Source organism: Aptenodytes forsteri, unplaced genomic scaffold (assembly GCF_000699145.1).
Source record: "Aptenodytes forsteri isolate BGI_AS27 unplaced genomic scaffold, ASM69914v1 Scaffold92, whole genome shotgun sequence".
Lineage (NCBI taxonomy): Eukaryota > Metazoa > Chordata > Aves > Sphenisciformes > Spheniscidae > Aptenodytes > Aptenodytes forsteri.
In genome coordinates, this window is record NW_008794581.1 from 4316971 (window position 1) to 4336614 (window position 19644).

Sequence of the window (19644 nt, forward strand, 5' to 3'; positions counted from 1 at the left end):
TCAACATTTTATTCAAATGTAACCTTGCAATACAATATATAATCACAACAACTTCTACATAATTTAAGAATATTGAGGAACAAAAGTGCTGACTTACACCTTGCAGATAGGGCAAAAAGAAATCCTGTTATGAAACCAAGTTGAAGATCACTGCTGGGAACTTTCAGATCTCTGTTTTCCCATTACTTTTGTTTTTAAAAGCACTAGTAGTTTTGTTCCAAAATTATATTTTTAATATGAGTAAAGTTTCTGTATGAAGCTCAGGATTTCCTTTACTAGTTAATGCAGCTGTAAAAGCCTAGCACAAATTCCCAAGGTAATACAGCCAAAGTCATACTTCAGGTAAATTTGGGGGAAGAGCTCAGATTTTTGTAGGGGTTTTCAAGACTCTCTTTCTTACGAGGGAAAAGTAATTTTCAGCTGAAAATGTTGGAAATACAGAACACATAATCTCTATCTGACCAAAATACGTACATGGTAATGAAGCAGCTTCTTCCACGAATCGGAAAGAAAAGGAGAGAAAAAAGATATTTTAGACTAGAAATTACCCCTCTTCCTTCCCCAGAAATTTTTTCCTGGATTAAAACTGGAGCTCTCTTCAGTCATATTTCCTCTTTCATCTCCATGCTTCTTTTAACTTCTCTTACTCCTTCCTTGTCCCCTAACTCCTACCTGTTGTTACGGTTCTGGTAGATTTTCTCGTTTTCTTATTTTCTGAGAGTTCTGCAATATTCTGTGTGAAGCCCTTTTCTTACACTTTCCCATGGTTTTAATTAAAACTTCTGTGTGCTCAAAAGTTCACCTAGATGCACCTGGCTCCAGGGCTGATACGCTGCTTTTCTCTAAGGTCTTCACTTCTCATGAAAGAGCATTGCTATATCGCTTCTGAACAAGGGGGCTTAATTTATCTGCTTCAACAAATGTGCTATAGTCTATATAATTTCACCTGTGAAACTAGGAACAAATATGTTTACATAAAAAGTCACATTTTGCTGTACCAATAAGTAAAAGATGGCATAATGCAAGACAATATGATCTGGTTTTATAACCTGAAATGTAACGCGAAAAAGGCAATAGGTTAATAGCTTCTTTACAAAGGTTAGCCAATACATCAACTATATTTGTCTGTTCAGGGAAGGTGCACTACTCATATGTTTCCCCATGTGTTCTCATTCATGCTTTCTCATATTTTCTTTCTGAAAAGAAGAAAAAAATTCTGGTCAGATCCTTCTCCTACTTCTACTCCAACTTTTTGGGGTAGAAATGTTGTTCATACAAATTTGTTATTCACATGTTCACATGAAAGCAAATCTCCATCATGAATGCACAGTTGTATCTGACTTCTCTACAGGCAGTCTCTGTCTTGCAACTTCATGACATGGCGAATGGTGGTAGTTCTCGTTCCTATTTTCATTATTAAAAGAACTATGCTGAAAATTTGTTGGGATATATGAAAACCATCATGATGGCATTTTCCTTCATTTCAGTGAGGGCATGAGAGGAAGAGAAGTTTCCACTGACTCCATTTCAGGACCTCTGTCTAAAACTGATTCTTTGTTTAAAAATAATCTTCAGTTTCCACTCATTTTTTAATAACAGACTGGCTGAAAGGATATTGCTTTCCATGAACCACCATTTCTACACTCTGTCTTTTCTTTTTTTTTTTTAAAGAATTTAGTAGTAAGCAGGTTTGTTTTTTTTGATTTTTCTTTTTTCTCATGGGAAGATAAGCAGGTTTGGTTTTTTTGATTTTTCTTTTTTCTCATGGGAAGTGAAATTCTCAGTCATTTATTTGAAGTATATATAAAGACTCAGTCCTGGCGGGTGGAATAATGGGCTGTCTCAGCGGAGCTGGGAGGTGGCAGTGTGCCCCTTGCCGCTGGGATGGGGATGCTGTATGCACAGGAACATCTAGTGGGCAGCGACAAAGGGCTGCCCTTGGTGATGCAAGACATCACCAAATTGTGTGCCATGAGGTAACTTGGAAATGTCCTTTTTTTGCTTTTAATGCACCCAGGATTTGATTCTTTCTTAATGGGCAGAAGCCGTTACCAGTGGACTGATTCCCAAGCTGCTGAATTAATTTCTAAATTATGACTCCTGCTGAGGATGTATGTCAGTGGTTGGTATGGGAATTGTGTATTGGAGATGGTCCCAATATCCTTCATGATTTGGAATAGTGAAGAGGTGCGTGTATGTAAAGTTCAGATGGTCGCTGTTTTAAAAAAAAAAGTTGTATTTCAACCCCCGCTGCTAAGATTGTTCGTTTGGGAAGACAGGTGTAAGTCGGCTTTGCTGCTGGAATCACCTCTACTTTGAATTGGTATATTTGTTACTGCTCCTACCTTACAATCACATATTTTTGAGATTGAAAAATATTATGTTAAGCACTTTGAATTGTACACAGCTCATGTTTTTAAAGCGATCTAAACATTTTTCTCCCTTTAAAAATGTTGTCTAAGTTCCATTTTCTGAGGCATTTAAGCCCTTAAGAGGACTTGCTCCAGGACAGAACAACCTTCTATATAAAGAGGTGATCTATGTATGACAGGTGTCAGAACTACTGCAGTCAACAGGCAGCTAGTCAATACTGTCAGAGTAGCCTAAAGATCAGTTGAGCTCACCATACAGACCCCTGGTGACAGCCAGCTGAACAAACCATTTCAAAAGAAGAAAAGAGGAACGTGTTATTGTCATCTAATCTGCATTGTTGGTCTGTGTGCTTTCAGTGCACAGTGAGCGTAGTTTCAGATAGTTTAACCTTTTAGCCTTCCATTGTGCCTGCCTGCAGATTTAAAGGAAGACCAAGCATGCCATAGTGTTCAATCACTGCATATTTCTAAGGCATTTTGGGTATGAAAAGTGCTGTAAATATTCTTGTTCTGAGAGATGAGAACTTACTTCCTCCAAAATCCAGGTACTTCAGTGGTCTTTTTTTACAGACGCATAGTTCTTTTAAAAGTTTTTGTATCTTGAAAATTATAGAATTAGTTCTTAATAGTCAAAATGTTTTTAGTGAAAGTGGGGGCTTGGACACACTCAGATGTTCTTCTCAAAAATATTATGGTTCAGGTTAGATTTTTTTAAGAATGACTGATTTGCTATGAAAGGGGAAAAAAGCAAGTTCAGAATATGAAAAATTATATTCAATATTCCGTAAGACCAGAGAAAATCAATTACATCTGTCTGTCAGATTACGCTCTTTCTAAATCTTTCTCTGTAGCACTATCATTGCAAAATTTCAAAGCATTTCACACACACAAAGCAAAACTCTTATGAAATGTATTGAACATGTACTTGAATAAGTCATTTGACGTAAACTAGACTACCCCAAAGTCATCCATGAATTGAAGGTGGTTTAGATACCTGGATGGAATGTCCATTTCTACAGTCCCATCTGTAAAATCTTCTAATTACATATACATGCACACAGATGTTAGGCCAGTTTCATACAGTTTGTATGTCAATGCAAGTAGTATTTCAATAAATGAAATACTTATGATAGTTGTTTATAAGGCTGGCAAACTTATTTGGATTACACCACTCTAACCAGATATTGCTGTATAACTAGAGCTTGGTAAATATTTTGAAACAAACACTAATTTAAATGAAAAAAAAAGCCCAACAACCCCAAAAAAAACCCAAAGCAAAGCCCAGTTATCTTTAGCTCTGAAGTCCCTGAGTCACTATTTGTTGAAGTTTAGGATTATATTGGGGGAAAGAATTATCACATACCAGGTCTACTTTTAAAGTCTCTTTGAAAGTCATCTGCTTTTGGCCATTGATGGAGATGAGACAGTGCACTGAGTGAACCTTTTTCTGGTCTAGGACAGATGATCTTACATGCATATTTTGTTTGAAATTCTGTCTATAATTGATAATGTTTCAAAGCTAGTGTTTTTTAGAACTGCTTATGTAATTCCCTAGTGTGGTGGGTTGACCTTGGCTGGATTCCAGGTGCCCACCAAGCTACTCTATCACTCCCCTCCTCAGCAGGATGAGGGTGGGGGAGAAAATAAGATGGAATAAAACTTGTGGGTCAAGATAAAGGCATTTTAATAAAGCAAAAGCAAAGGCCGCACGCGGAAGCAAAGGAAAACAAAAGATTTATTCTCTACTTCCCACCAACAGGGCGGTATCCAGCCACTTCCCAAGAAGTAGGTCTTCAGTACACGTAGTGGTTGCTCCAGAAGACAAACATCATAATAACGTATTTCTTTAGCTTTCTCTTAGCTTTTGTTGCTGAGTAGATGTCATATGGTATGGAATATCCCTTTGGTCAGTCTGGGTCAGCTGTCCTGTCTATGTCCCCTATCAAGATCTTGCCCACCCCCAGCCTACTGGTGAGGGGGGAATGTTGGAGAGACAGCCTTGATGCTGTGCAAGCATTGCTCAGCAGTAGCCAAAACACTGGTGTGTTATCACCTTTCTAGCTATCAATACAAAGCACAGCACTGTGAGGGCTGCTACGGGGAAAATTAACTCCATCTCAGACAGACCCAATACACCTAGCAATCAGATAACTCAGTTTGCAGGAGTCCCATCTTCATGTCTTCCTGCTCAAAGGAATTGAACCCCTGTGTTTAGATTTCTCAGACACTAATAAACCTCATGTATTTATATTTTCTGATTAGGATTGTCTTCTATCTAATTTGGTCTAATCTGTTTAAGATATTCAAATATTAACTGAGTAAGTGAGTCAGTGGAAGAGTAACTCTTCAGACTGGTAGTTAGTGCAAGTACTAGATTAAGAGCCTATAGTTCATTGTGCCTGCTCCAGCGATTATTTAAATTATTTATTCAAAGAGGAGCAAAAGGAAGAATACGGATAAAACAGGCTAAAGAACCCTAGATACGAATACCAGAATCTTTCTGTAGCAGTAAGGATTTTCTCCTAATCTGTTTTTTGACAGAAGATAGTTATGATAGGTATTTTTTCTTTATGTCGTTTCTTACCATTACACTTTTTATGATTAAAATGGGAAGTCTGAATTAGTGTTTCAAAATATTTACTAGGTCACTAATATTCCTTAACAGATCATACAAAATAAAATACTAAATCTAGAGTTTGATACTCAGCAAAACAGTGCAGGTATTTACTGCTTAACATTTGCCCCTATATGTGCAATTTCATCCTTTTCTGTCATAGCAAAATATTTGTTACAGAATAAATCTTATAGTGTTGAGTCCTGTTAAAGTATACTGATGATTTCTGTGAAGATGTTTATAATTGTTTTCTTTAAATTTAGCAAATGAAGTATTTGTGGTAGTTCATCATTGAACTATAGCTTCAATTCCTTGTGCATTGTAAATCACTTGAACGATAGGCAAGGCAACTTACTGTATATTTCATGTGAATTTTCTCTTGCAAGATACACAGAAGTTGCTCCTTTTAGAAAGAGCTGTCTCAATGTAGCTCTGCATTTTGCTCACTGCCTTTATGCTGGAATCATTGAGCCACTATATCTTTGAACTTACTACATTATTTTGTCTTACTAAAAGAGCAACTAACCTAACAAACAGTTCCCTTTGTCTGTCTTTTGATCACAGTCTGAACTATTTCTCTTGATCAGAGGAATGACCTAGTTAAGGATGTGTTATTATTTTAGATGCAATTGATTCAAGTGAGAGAAACAGTTTTTATTATTTTGAACACTAGAGGGCATGAAAGTGTGTTTCCAGAGGGAGAGAAATGCTTTGCAAGTATGTTAAAGCACTTGTGAAATCCCATAGCTCTTGTGATCTGAAAACCTGTGGGAAGCTGGATTGGTTTATAGCATCACAGAATCACTCAAGCAGGAAGGCACGTCTGGAAATCCTCTAGTCCAACCCCCCTGCTCAAGAAGGGTCACCTGGAGCAAGTGGTCCAAGACCATGTTGCTTGATAACTTTACGGCTTTATTTGTAGTTTTGATGTGCTCTGAACATGAAGTGGCCAAAATGATTACGCTATAGTATTGTGTCATTTTTAAGTTCAGCAAAGAAATCTTCAGTAAATTCATTATAGTGAATTTTCTTCAGTCACCTGCAACAACAAATGGTCTAATATTACTTTTGGGTCTGTTCAGCTTTTAGGGTAACTTGCAATGCCAAGCATTGCCTCTTTATTTCATCCTCTTCCATAAGTTAATTCTCATTATTTATGTTAGGAACTTTATGATAGTACTTTCTATATAAATTCCAAATAAAACTGTTCTCATCATCTTATATTGCAATTCTTGTGTTAGGATTGTGCAATTAAATAAGCCACTAAAGCTAAAGGAATTAATTATAATTATTTTAATTTTCAAAGACTTAAGGAGAAAATTAATGGGGATAAATATACTGAAAAATTAATAAAAACATAATATAATACTTTTTCCTACCTGCAGTATAATTCCTTGTTTAATGATCCAGTTCATATTGTTACAGGTTTTGATTACATTAGAGTCACGTGTTAAGCAAGATTCTAGTCCTAGTTCAGGTACTGATTTCCATTTTGGTTTAGGTTAAATCAGCTAAGTTCCCTATGTAGCTTCCATTTTTGTTAAATGAGAAAATACTTTTTACTTCCAGATGGATAATTTGCTTTTTAATAAGCTGGTGAAAAAACCAAAACAAAATAGATATTTAAAGTTATATTTAATAAGTAGTTTCACAAATGAAGTTCTCTTTGAATACAAAATGTATAGTATGTCGGTTCAGTCAATTTATTCAGGAAAACCTTAGCGCTTCCTGGGAAGCTTGCATTTTAAAACAATGTTTACATATGTTAGACAAGAGAGTTGATCTCCACTCTCTTCTTGCAGGCAACTCTTCTGGGTTTTTTCCAGTATTTTTGTCTGCCATGTTGAGTACCATTCCACTCTACTCATTTTCACAGGGTATATTTTTCATGGAGGCTAAAACAAAACATGGTTTGCTAGTTCTTTAGCAAATGGGTTCTGGGCAGCCCCTAATGCCATTCCTCTAATTGTTCCTTTCTTTTGAATAAGGCTTTAATAGATAACACATATGTCCCCATTTAAGAACTTACCTACAAATATTGTCTATCATCTTTGAAAGACAGATTAACTTGCCTGTCTGAGCATCAGGAGAATTGATACATGCTTTTTAACTGTCACACAGACAAGCAAGGCTGAGTTGCAAAGACTTTAAGGCTCAGATTTCTCAAGTCTTGCTGGCAATGTTAGTTCTATCTTCTTGTGCTCAGGCATTAAAGTAGGATATTTCCATCTTTACAAAAGATCACTTAATGCTATACATGGTGCAAATGGGATTTCTTATATGTGTTAACAGTAAATTCAGGAAATTAAAATGTAGACTATAAACTTAGCTTGTTTCTTTTACATTTCAGTACTGTGCAAAGATGTCCCATTTTTGCCCTTGTCCTAAGGCAGGACTTCTCAAATTAGCTCTGATCTAAGTGGCTCTGATGCCACTTCTGTTGCAGTCAGCTAGAAGTAGAATGGGTTCCTGCCAAATAGTTCTTGAAATCCCACTAAAATCATAGGATTGGAAGTGTTCAGGGCAAGGAATGACTCTAATTCATGGTTCTCTGACAGGTCTTTGAGGATTCAGGGGATTGTTTAATGTCCCTAGAACAACTGAAAGCTTTCCTAGGTAACTTGCTGAATATACATTTTGCTTATTTGTGAAATCCCCTTTCAATGAGCCAGCTCCAAACATGAGTCAAAGGTGCCTGGTAATCGTTTACACAAGCTCTTCAATTTCATTTGTACTAAAATTAGGTTCCTCAGTAATTCTTGAGACGCCATTTGTCCTTGAAGTGTATCAGCATCCTTTGAAAGAATAGATAAATAGAAGAGCTTTGATTTAAGAATCGTTTAAAAAAATAATGACCACAACATATATTGGGATAGTATCTCTGTTTTGTAAATTTTTTTTTTTTGGTAAATACAGATCATACAATCTATTGGAAAATTATCAGGAATAAGAGCATTTCTGTACCACATGTTATTTAATCTGGCTACCTTTTTAAAAACAATACTTTCAATTGTGGCTTTTACAGAATTTTGTAGTTTATAACTCTTTAAGCTGCAGATCAGTGTTCAGTGCTTGTGTAATGGCCATAGATGAACGTATAATTCTGTACCAAGGATAACATCTGCCCTGCACAGGCTGCAGGAGTTGCCAATGAATTCAGTGAAAAACCTTGCTCAGTAAAAGCTCTTTGTGCAAACTCCATAGAAAACTTGACTAGACACATTTTAATGGCCTTAACGTTCCTGCCTGGTCTAGCATCTTTCTCTCCTTCATGATTAAATCAACTTATTTCTGAGCTCAGGTTTCTCCTGGCTTTCATTCTGATATTCCCTTCTTGATGCTATCTGTCACCTATAGTAGGTAGTGTCTGTATGCATGTTTAATGAAAGAGCTATCTGTTTAGGCTGGTACATTTTTGACATCTATCTTCTTGCTCTCCAGTATTAGTACTGTAATCTCTAGGAAAGAATTTCACACTTTTTTTTACGTTACATACATTTAGTTCTCCATGTGATTTTGTTTCTAGAACAGACACATTCATTTTACTTTCTGAGCGAAAGCTTGCTGCTTCATTGCATGGTTTTAGTAGCAATGACCAGAGCACCAAACTTTCTCTCACTTTAAATTAGTCACCACTGTTTAAGAATAATTTCCACACAACAGATATGTGAGAGGCCACAAATAGTTTATGACTGATGAGACAAAACCCTTCATACGTGCATCTCAAATCAGGTTATGTTAGAATCTGTAAAACTAGCACTAGCAAAAAATTACATTACTATAAAGTTACTGAAAGAGCAAAACTCAGGTATTTTGTGATGTTTTCAGAATTTTTTATATTTCCTATTTAAGTATCAATCTGTGAGTGAGTGCATGCTTGTGCATGCATGTTTGTATGTCTTACTTCTAGATAAATGAAACTGGGAGATAATTAAACTGTTGGAAGTTCACAGTTGTAGTAGAATAGATATGTAAAACACCCTAGAACTGCTTTTTTGACAGAAGGGCTGCAGGCTATGCTGACTCTTTATTAATCACCAAAAAATTCTTATAGGAGAGTATTCTTGTGAATGCTCCAACCTCAGGAGTAGTATTAATACTACAAACCATTTCAGAAACTGTTGTTCAAGTGAAAAGGTCTTACAGAAATACTCCCATTTAGTCACCTATAAGGCAGCCAGATTTTTTTACAGAAACAAGGGCCACAGAATTAAGCATTAAAGCCAACAAGGGATGATAAGTGAAAGAGATAATAGTCCTGGGTATCTTATTTAAGATTAACAAAATATAGTCAGCACATGCATTTTTCTTGATACTTAGTCCCAGGTGAAATAATTTTTGATTTTTTTTTTTCATTGAACATATTAATAGGGCCAAGCTGGTATCATAAATAATATATTCAGGCTTTCTGACCTGTAAAAATAGATCAGAGTGATGGAAAAAATGAAAGAGTGAAGAAAATGTACTTGCCTTTTAAGGGGTTAAAAGTACTAACTTTTCAGTTTATTACTCAAAGTCAGAATTAGGCAGGGTGTTTTCTGCTGGGGTGATTCTTTTTTCAGGTGGAAAAGCAATACTTCAAAGTCAGGATACTTCTTTCAGGAGAAAATACCTGTGTCACGGAATTAAAACATTCTGAACAGGAATGATACAAAAAAAGCAAGTTAGAAGAAATTTTACAAAAATAAACTTCAAGTTATCTAACAACGGAATGAAATGTGGAAAAAAGTTTTATTTAATTCTAGGTCATCTGTATTCTTAGTCTTCCAGCATAAACTTTTATTGAGGTAGCTTTATATGAAACTCTAGACACTGTCATGCTACTGGGGAAAATTAAAATGCAAGTTTATCCCGTGTTCAAATGGTTTACTCCTAATTCTTGATTTGTCAGTTGTCTTTTGTTCCTGTCTCGATAATGGCAAGAGAGGGGAAAAAAAGCTGGAAAAATATCTTGTCTGTAATAAAATGTGCATAAATATTATTAAACTGTTTAGAATTCAGATTGTGCAAGCCACCTCTTTGAAACAGTGAGTAAATATTTGATTTTACCTACATAATATTCAGTGGCATTTTGTTTGGAAATGTCCAGCTAAACCATCAGGCAGTGTTTGAAAACAGAAGGAATAACTACAGGAGAAGCATCTGTAAAATACTGTATACTCTAGTGTAAACCGTTCTGTGCACTGTAATGACCACAGTTTGAACTCCTTCAGAGTTTCCAGTTGTTGATAAATAAGCATTTTTTAAACAACAAAGTTTATATATTGCTATTGTCACAATAGTAACTGTAACACCCTTTTTCTCAAAGTACACCTCTGCCACAAAGGAGGAGCCACAAAGGAAGCGTGCCGAAAAGCTCTGTTGCTATCCACAACTTACAAAGTAATAACCTCAATTGTTTTTTCTGTTTCCTACATCTACCGCTACTTCATCTACCAAAACAGAAAGCAGTGGTCCTGTCTACTTTCCTGTGTTGCTCAAGAGGCGGTTGGTTGAGTTGCAGCCCCTGTGCCCCCTGGCGCGATGCGCTGCCAGTGTAATGTCCCTCCCGCCGCCCACTCAGGATGGCACATGTCAAATGCAGCTGATGAAGCTGACCTAGGAGTTTGTCACAGGTTGCACCTGACCAACAAGATCAAGGCACGAGGGGGAGGCTACTTAATGAAACATGGTAGGAGTCATAGTGTCCAGGTCTATGTGCTGTTCACATGCGCTGTTGAACAGCACGGTCTGTCGCGCGTCCCGAGGCTGTAGTGGTTCCCATCATATGACCCAAAGTATGGAGCTGGGTAAAGTGGAGATCTCTGCGAAAGCACCATCGCCACCACTGGCGAGCCTCCTGGCTGCGGTCCCCTTAAGGCTGTAATTGTTTGAGCTTTGGATACACTGAGAGGAATTTAGGGATAAAACTTGGCCCTTTGAGTTCTAAAATGTGTCAGGATGCGGCAGAGAAAGTGAACCGAGTCTGTAAAGATATTTATGCTTATCACCAGACCTGCTTACTAGCAAGAGCTTTTGCACTTAGATGACTTCAATGGACCAAAAAAGGAGTCTAATTTCATGTGGGTTTGTGTGTTCATTATTAATTTAAGTTTCACATTTTTAATTATGAAAAATATTATTTTGCTATTCAATTATATGAACCTTTTCTGAAAAAAATAGCAGTAGTTTACGTGTCTGGGAGAACAGTAGAAGAAATGTTTCCTTAATAATTCACCCTTTGTAGATCCTGTAAACCTGAAGCCATCAATAATGACATACTATAGTGGTGCCACTGACCAGCTAGGATTGTGAAGCTGATATCCCAATATCTGTCAAAAATGTAGAGCAAAAGTTGCAATCACAAAACTGCATAGAATGTCAAAGATATTGCACCATAAATGTTTATTACAGTATGCATTTCTGTAAGAGGTCTGGATTTTCACTGAGTGCAATGATTGATTTTACCTCTTTTATATAAAACTAGATATTTGTTTACTCATGCTATTGAGCTATTTTTTCCACAAAACACTCCCTACAAATAACAACTTAATGTAAAATCATTTTATGTTCTTTGAGTGCTTCTAGAAACATTGCTTTCTTTTTGCCTGAAAGAAGAGAAAAAAGGCAGGAAGAGCCTAGCGGCTTCTCTGTAAAAGTCAAGGTGTATTATAGAGTTATTTACTCCTTCATTTCCTTGAATTTCCATAAACACTGTGATTTGTTAATACAGTAATCTACTGCATGCCACTATAGAGTGACAGTAAGTGTTTCTGATGTCAAGGTATAAATTTAGCATTCAGTAATCTTGTAAGAAGCTTATTTCTATGACCTTATTGTGGTCGCCTGCATTAGCAGGTTTAGTGCAATAGTGAAGGGCGCTTAAGAGGAGAAAAGAGAGCTCATAATAAGCATGTTTGGTTCAGTTTTCTTTATATAAAAAAAGAAAAAACAAATGTTGCTGTTGTATTAATGTGTTGTACAAAGTCCTTTTTAGAAACAGAATGTGAAAAGGAAACATACCTGGCAATATTAAGTTATTTAGGATGTAATTATAAAAATACAGCCTACCTTGGTTTTATTTGGTAGAAGAGAAATATTGATTTTGGCAACACTCACAGCTAGTATTATCATTCAGGTATGTTTAAAGTGATCTATTAATCACTCAAATTTTATTGATTTCATGATTGTGAAGAAGACTATAGCTTATGATACCCAGAGAGCACCTTACTAACCGTTTTTGGAATGATCACAATTCTATTCCTGTGGAAATTAGATGCTATATGATTATCATTTAGTTATATAGTATATTCTTTAAACTGCTTAAAAATAATGTGAGTTTTGGCCTGGAAACAGTGATTTCACCTATGAATCCCATATATTCAAAACTTATTTCATGGTGTGAAGAGATTTATTGTCAATTGGCCCTATGAATTTGTCAGTGTAACAGAAGAAAAATGGTTCCTCCAAAGAGCAACATATACCCACTTATAGTATATTTATATTTTTTCTGCAGTGTAGTTTCTCATAGTAACCTTTACTGTGAAAATAGTACATTTCATCAGATAGTTGATTGATAGACATAATTTATCCTTGGGAATTTACTTTTCTAATTCTCTGACCTTTTCCAGTAGAGGCCTGAGTAATCCTAAATTTTCATTTTTAACCTTGCTCTGGGTGAGTACTTAATTTCTCATCCATCACCTTTCTTATGAATAAAAATATCTGGATTAGATTTCTTTCAAAGATCACCCAAATTAAAGATACCTCTTCTTACCAGTGCTGGGAGATCATAGCCACATTCAGAGTTGGTAGAGGAAATAATGGTGGCCTCACTGGCATGACCTCAGTTGGTGTCACAATTGAATTTTAGGCTGTTGTTTGCCTTCAACACTACTAGTGCTAGGCTGAAACAATTGCATGCAAGAGTTGGGGCTTGAATTAAAAATAAAAATATTAAAAAAAAAACAAAACAAAAAAACCCCAAACCAGCAAAGCAAACGACAAAAAGACACCAAACCAGAATGACCCCAGCTAGCAGGGAACCGAGTTCAGTTCTCAAAGTCACTGGTGGTAATTCAGTACAGGGAATGATGTCTTTGAGCAAAGCTGCCAAGAGGCCTGAAAATTATCTACCAGTCTGAGACGTACTTTCTTAGAGTGGCTGATCTCTCGTAGATGATTAAGCTCTTTCAGAAAAGCTACTTACTGTTATAAATTGATTCACTTTAGAAACTGTGAGGAAGGAAGAAACACTTGAAGAGAGTTAAGAATTAAACAAAGAGGCAATTGAGGGGTTTGTGGGCATGTTTTCAATAGCAGTTTTACTCCCCGGTTACTAGCTCCTTACTGTGCTGTGGGGGGACACATTGGGGGACATAGCGGATTTTGATTTGTTGTTCTTTTGGGTTTTTTTTTTCTGCATGCTCCTTAGCTGTCTGATGCCAGCCAAAACAGATTGTTCAAATATAATCCATATTAAAAATACTTTCAACAGACTTGAAAGTTAAGAGTTTGAAGGCCTTTGTCTGGGCAGCAGTGAATAATCAGAGTATTGGCTATTTCTGGTCTGCCTTAGTTCTACGGTTCAGTGCTCTTTAGTGGTTGCTATAACTATCCAAGGGTTTACCATAAGAGTTCTCATTTGAATAATGCAATAAGAGCCCTGAATATAGGAAACATTAATGCAAAGGGCAAGGCTCATGCAGCAGGAAGTCTCAGTTATCCCTTCTAGCCTGTGCTCTCAGCCAGCCACATCTCTGCCAAAGCATACCGTAGGAGAAGGACGTTGCCTTACACAGTTACAAGTGCTTCATGATTAGTGTGGGGCACCTCCAACACAACTGTCCTGCTTCCCCTCAGGGATATATTTTTTAGACGATTTTAGAATTAACTTTGCCAATGGCCTTTCTGTGGGATCCTTTTGGAGCCTATAGCCCTCGTCCATCTCCAAGAAATAAGATGAGATTTCACTTTCTGAAGTCCTACAGGTATCTCTTCTAGTGGCTTACGGTGTAATTGACAGTGATAATAGTTGCAGCTGTAGCTCTTTTTTATTCTTCTATAGGATTATAGTATATAAAAATTTGGAAATGTCTTGTATTAATGTGACTTTCTCGAGCTTGTAAAGCCTTTGCTGAACATGTATATCAGGAAAATAGTGATTGTTTCTGTGTGATTGGAAAATATTATGAGTAAGTGACCATGGAAGTTTATGAAACTTCACTTTTCAAGCAAATAATAATTTTGAATCTTTTTTACACATCAAGTTGGGGAAAAAGTAGATTAATATTTATGTCAGTGTTCTTATAAAAATATTAATTCTAAATATTATCAGTACTTATTATAAGTAAACATATTTAAATATAAATATGACACACTGATACAGCATACCAAATCTTAATTAATACTTATAGTTGAGGGGCTTTTGCATAACCAGAAAACCATGTTTGTTAAATATTTTTGTGTTCAACGTTTTAAAAGTAAGTATAACCAATGAGAAAAACATGCAGATTCTATTTTTTTCTTAGCTGTTATTTAAAAATAACAATAGCAAAGTATGCTTTCCATTATTTATTGTACTGCTTTTTGCAATTGAACCAATACTTGTTTTCCAACTTCCTTGCTTTTATCTACAATAGATGTAATATACATTTTCAAGTATAAAATTCTTAAGATCCTCCCGTTTGTATATAATGCATTGAAGGACTTGCTACATATCATCTTAATATTAATTGATGCAACAGTCGCATTTATTTGCACACGTATACAATATCGAATGCCCAAGAAGCGAAATGCTTTATGTAGGATTATGGATAGCAAACACCATCTATGTGAATACTGTAAAAAAACCTGGCTAGGTACAGTCCAATTTCTCTCAGTGTTTTCTTTTGCAAAAGCTAGGTTGTTCATACAGAGGGAGCTGGTTTTGTCACACAAAATAATAATAACAGATAAAGGGATTTGAATAGGGAATAAAAAGATGGTATCTATAATAGTTTCTAAAAGTTCAAAACTAGATCATATAATTCAATTGAGATTCTTTTAAGGCAATCATCTCATGGATTTTTTTTCTTAAAGAAAGCTACTTATGTTTCTTTTACAAACATCAGTGTTTCAGAAGCAAAAGGAGAAAATATTTCAAGTAGCATGTTAATATAGGATGTGATTATTTTGATGATCAACTTATGTAAATATAGCACATTGTCTAATTTTTCAATCTAACGAGTGAAAATAGTCTTAAAAGTTGTTAATAAAAATAAAAAGCAAGGAACTCTTATCTAAAGTCCAGAGGTGTGAATGAATTTTGGCTTACCATAGAGAAAATGTTATATGTTTGTTTTTCGGGAGCTTTAAAGAATTAGCACGAGGTTGAAGATAATTTTATAAAAACTGGGTCACAGTTGTATTATTGAATGTGAGCCATTTTTGTTGTTACTATTTAATTTAACTGTTAGTTTTGACTGAGAAGAGGATTAAAAATCCTTAATACACATATTGCCATGTCACTGCCATGGCTCCATTCACACTGTAGGTTATATTTAGAAATCTACTACAAAATTTTACAGTACCCGGCCCCTATGTAATTTAATAACCTTGTTTGTGACAACTGACAGTTCTGCTCACGTCACTCAACTATCTGATGTCAAGGGGCTTTGGTTTCTAAAACTGAATGCCTGACAGTACCGTCCAGGTTTTCCATGATGAACATTGTTTAGCAAACCATGCTGTTCTACTTCATAATCTTAATTTAAATTGTGAAGTTGGCCATGATTTTAAAATTTCTTTTGCTACGTTTTGGGCAAAAACATAGTGTTTCTTCTTTGGGATACTCAGAATTTATTGATTAACTGGACCATTATGTTTTAATTTACATATTTCATTTTTGGGAGATTCTGTGATACATTGATTCGCCCTTATAGCCAAATAGTGATTTGAGTTTCTTTGCTGATCAGCAAGTGCTGGGGTTTGCATTTTCAGAAGGTGGTGGAAGAGCCAGGCTAATGCAAATTTTCCCAAAGTAGGAAAAAAATATGCCTTGAGATAATGCAGTTTTTCTAGGAAGAGCTGGAATGCAATGCAGTCACTTAGAGCTCCTCCTCCTCTGCCCTTCCCATCAAATAAACCATAGCTTAAAGCCTCAGCAAATTGAACTGAACAAAACCATGAAAGCAGACCAAAAAAACTGGTAGAGATTCACTTATGATTCAATATACACCAGAAGTGCAAGTATTCACAGCATTAGATGTAAAGCCAAGGCCAGGACTCGGTACTTCATAGGAGGAAACTCAGGAGACCGCCAAATCATTTCACAATTTCAGTATATTCCTGCAGGCTGGAGAAGGAGGAGGGTTGTTTAGTTTTGTAGGGAGGTGTGCCCATCCTGCTCTCTCGCAGATGAACATTCTTCTAGTTCAATACAAACAAAATATTTGTAAATCTTTATTATGTTTCCAGAACTCACAGAAAAACTTACCTCTTTTCCTTTTTTTTTTTTTTACTTTCTTTTTAAAGCCTTGAGTCTCTCTAAGCTGAAGCACACCTCATTTCCTGAAATGCAGACAGGAATCGTGTTTCCTGCTGTATTTAGCTTTGCTCAGGAAAATACCACTAGATGTGACTGTAAAAACTGAGTCCTAATAGTAGCACAGTTATGCTTTAGAGCCTCCCAAGACCTCTGAAGAATGGATAGAGAGCAGAAGCCTTCTTCATGACCTCTAAATCCTATCATGCATGGATGACAAAGAACTAAAGCACCTATGAAAATTTCCTGCACATAACCGAGATGCATGAGTAAGAACATGTTATATGACACTCAATCCTGCTAGATGCTAAACACGCACATCTCCCACTGACTTAATGACAGGTCCTCAGGACCACTTAGAAGATTCTCCAGAGGCAGCAGGATCTGCCCTGGTTGTCTGGCTGGTCATTAAGTCTTTTTTTCACAATGAAGGAGTTGTGAATAACTCAGAGTCAAAGTCTGCCGAGTAAAACCTATTTGTCGTGACAATTTTGTAGAGATTGTAAGCTCCAAAGCAAAATGGATGTTATGGACACTGGCAATAGTATACATTAAATTGAATAATCAAAGAATTAATAAGTTCATTAAATTATTGCAGTGTCATAACTACATCTTTGGTTAGGTATGAAGATACACTTCCTGAGACAGTAATCATGAAACTTGTATCTTCATATGGAAAAGAAAGAAAGGTTCTTTGTTGTTTTATGCGAGCTTCTTTTGTTCCTTCCTCTGCTTTCTTTCTGTTTTTCTTCTTTGGCTGCCATCTGGCATGTTTCCCTGAACTAGAGGAATGGTCATGTGGCTGAAGCTACTGCCAACACCACTTCTGCAGCCAGCTGCTTGTGGCATTCGTACAGAAGGAGGCAGATTCCCTCCTGCCAGATAATTGTACTCCAAGCCACTAAACTCTTGGGAGCTGGGCTGCAAAGTGGAATCTCTCTCTCAAACAGCAATTTTCAGGAATCCCTTCTCTAAGGGGATTTCTTAATAATGTCAAAGCTTTCTTAGTGAGCAGAATGTAATATTCTAACTTTTTTGTTATTACAAGCCTTGTAATGAAATGGGAATAGAAACCAGGTTAAAGTTTATTATTTTATTTATTAGGGGTCAGAGTCCCAGCACACTGGAACTAGTTTGGTTCGTTTTTACTAGTCATTCAACGTTGTGAAATAAAATATTCAAATGCGTAAGTGTGGACTTTTCGAGTGAACATGATGAGTCACACAGCCATGTCACCATTAAAATGAAGTTTTGAGTCTCATTCAGACTTATTTTAGGCAAATCTATGTGTCAAAATATCATCATACCCAATTCAGACATTTGGTTATGCTATTTTGAAATCTTGGGAAAAGTGGCAAAATAGCAAGGCATATTGCTAGTCAGGTTAAGTAGCAGTAGGAAAGCAGGTGCACGTGAGTCCTACTTGACTCTTGGTGTTGCTGCAGACTTACATCCTTGGCAAAACTCTTCGAGAGTCCCTCATAATGACCTAATATAAAGAGTCCCTACACCATTTCCTAAAATCTCAGACAGTCAAGTCCCAGTCCATAGGTCCCCAACAGCAGGAAAAAAAACAGAAGGCAAGTAACATGTTCAAAAATTTCAGCTTTTGCTTAAATTTCTCAAACATAGTTGATCCTCACACAGATAGGTTGAGTGAGTCTATCACAGTGGGACAGGTTGAGTCTGTCAATGTTTCTTATTGCTGCTTTGAACTAGCGTTACCTGAGTGCTTATTCTGTGGAATTTTGTTGTTCTTCCTACTGCCTTGGAAGTGATTTAGTGTGAAATACACAGAAAACGGAAGTATATCTACAGGTATTTTGCAAACAAGAAGAAGTTTTTTCCAATTTATGCTTAAGTGAGCTCTAACAGCCTAGCCTGATGCTAAGCCAGAACCTGTATGAATAACCATCAGGAAATGTTCTTTTATACACAGTGAAGTAAATTATGATGACTGGTGTTGCTACGGTTTACAATAAATAAATGGCTGGGCTTTGCTGTTTGTGGCTGAAACAATCTCCCTACAAAGCTGGCCTTCCAGATTTGGCTGGGAGCAGACATTAGAATCCCTTGGGATGCAGAAAAAGATTACAGCAACCATAAACACCAGGAAATACCTAGCTTGATTTACAAATTTTAGATGCCCATGGATATTTAAGTTAATGTCAGGACTATCTGACTTGCAATTCCCTGATGTATAACAAATTCTAGGAGCACTATAAATAGATCTATCATTCAATCTGATACTGAATACATCAGGAACAAGCTGACGCTAGTTCAGCATGTACCATGTCAAAATGTTGTAATTAATTTCTAGATGCTGCATTAAACAAAAAAAGTGGTATGGGGGTAACCTAAGAATGTTTAATTTATGCCACTGTAGAATATGTTTATGTCTATTGTGGATAGATAATTTTTTTTATTGCAAAGGAAATTGAAAAACTGGAATTTCTTATTGGAACTAGTAAATACAATTTATTTTTGAGCCCCAGAAACCACCGAGATCTACAGGTCATTTCATGTTTTGGTTGTTTCTATGAAAGCTGTATGCGAGTGTTAACTGAAAACTTCTGCAATATGCTAGAAGGTAATTTAAGGCTCTAATGTGCCTTTCTTCAAGAGGCAAAAAAGAAAAAAAGGAAGGGTCTGGCACACACACCAGCCTGGTGTCCTTAGCTGTAGGGGCGTTATATTTCTTCACAGGGGTCGTCCATGCCAGCTAATCCAGCTCCTGGTCTGTGACAGCAGCCAGCAGCAAACATTTGAGACAGAACGGTAAGAAAGTTGGTGGTTACAATATAATCTTCCTCGAGGGAGAATCTCCTCAACATCTTCAGTAGTTCCCTATGTATGAGTACTCCAGAAGTCTCCTTACTGTGTGTATTGCTTACTGTAACAAGTCTGGGTATTTTATTTATTCACATCAAATTTTGATCATTTTTTAATAAAAACGCTGCTGTAGTTTTGGCTTCAGGTACCTTTTGACACTCACTTCCACAGGTGAACCCTCTGCAACGTGCAGGAGTTTGTTCATTCTGTTGTCACCTTTTGCCATGGAACATTTTAAGTAGTATTGCGACTTTATGTTGCTAAAGGGTTAGTTGTTGTTTTATATATTTGTATACCACTCTTGCTCATCAGCTTTCTAAGTA

General features: G+C 36.4%; 1 protein-coding gene across 1 annotated transcript in view; it reads left to right on the forward strand.

Annotated features, from left to right (window-relative positions):
* Nucleotides 1-13770: 13770 nt before the first annotated feature.
* LOC103893426 (cAMP-specific 3',5'-cyclic phosphodiesterase 4D-like) overlaps nucleotides 13771-19644 on the forward strand; it is an 85617-nt gene continuing 79743 nt past the window's right edge. Inside the window, exon 1 of the mRNA XM_009272550.2 lies at nucleotides 13771-13955. Coding sequence (XP_009270825.1) covers nucleotides 13867-13955 — 89 coding nt within the window. The 5' untranslated portion in view covers nucleotides 13771-13866. The remainder of the gene's footprint in view (nucleotides 13956-19644) is intronic.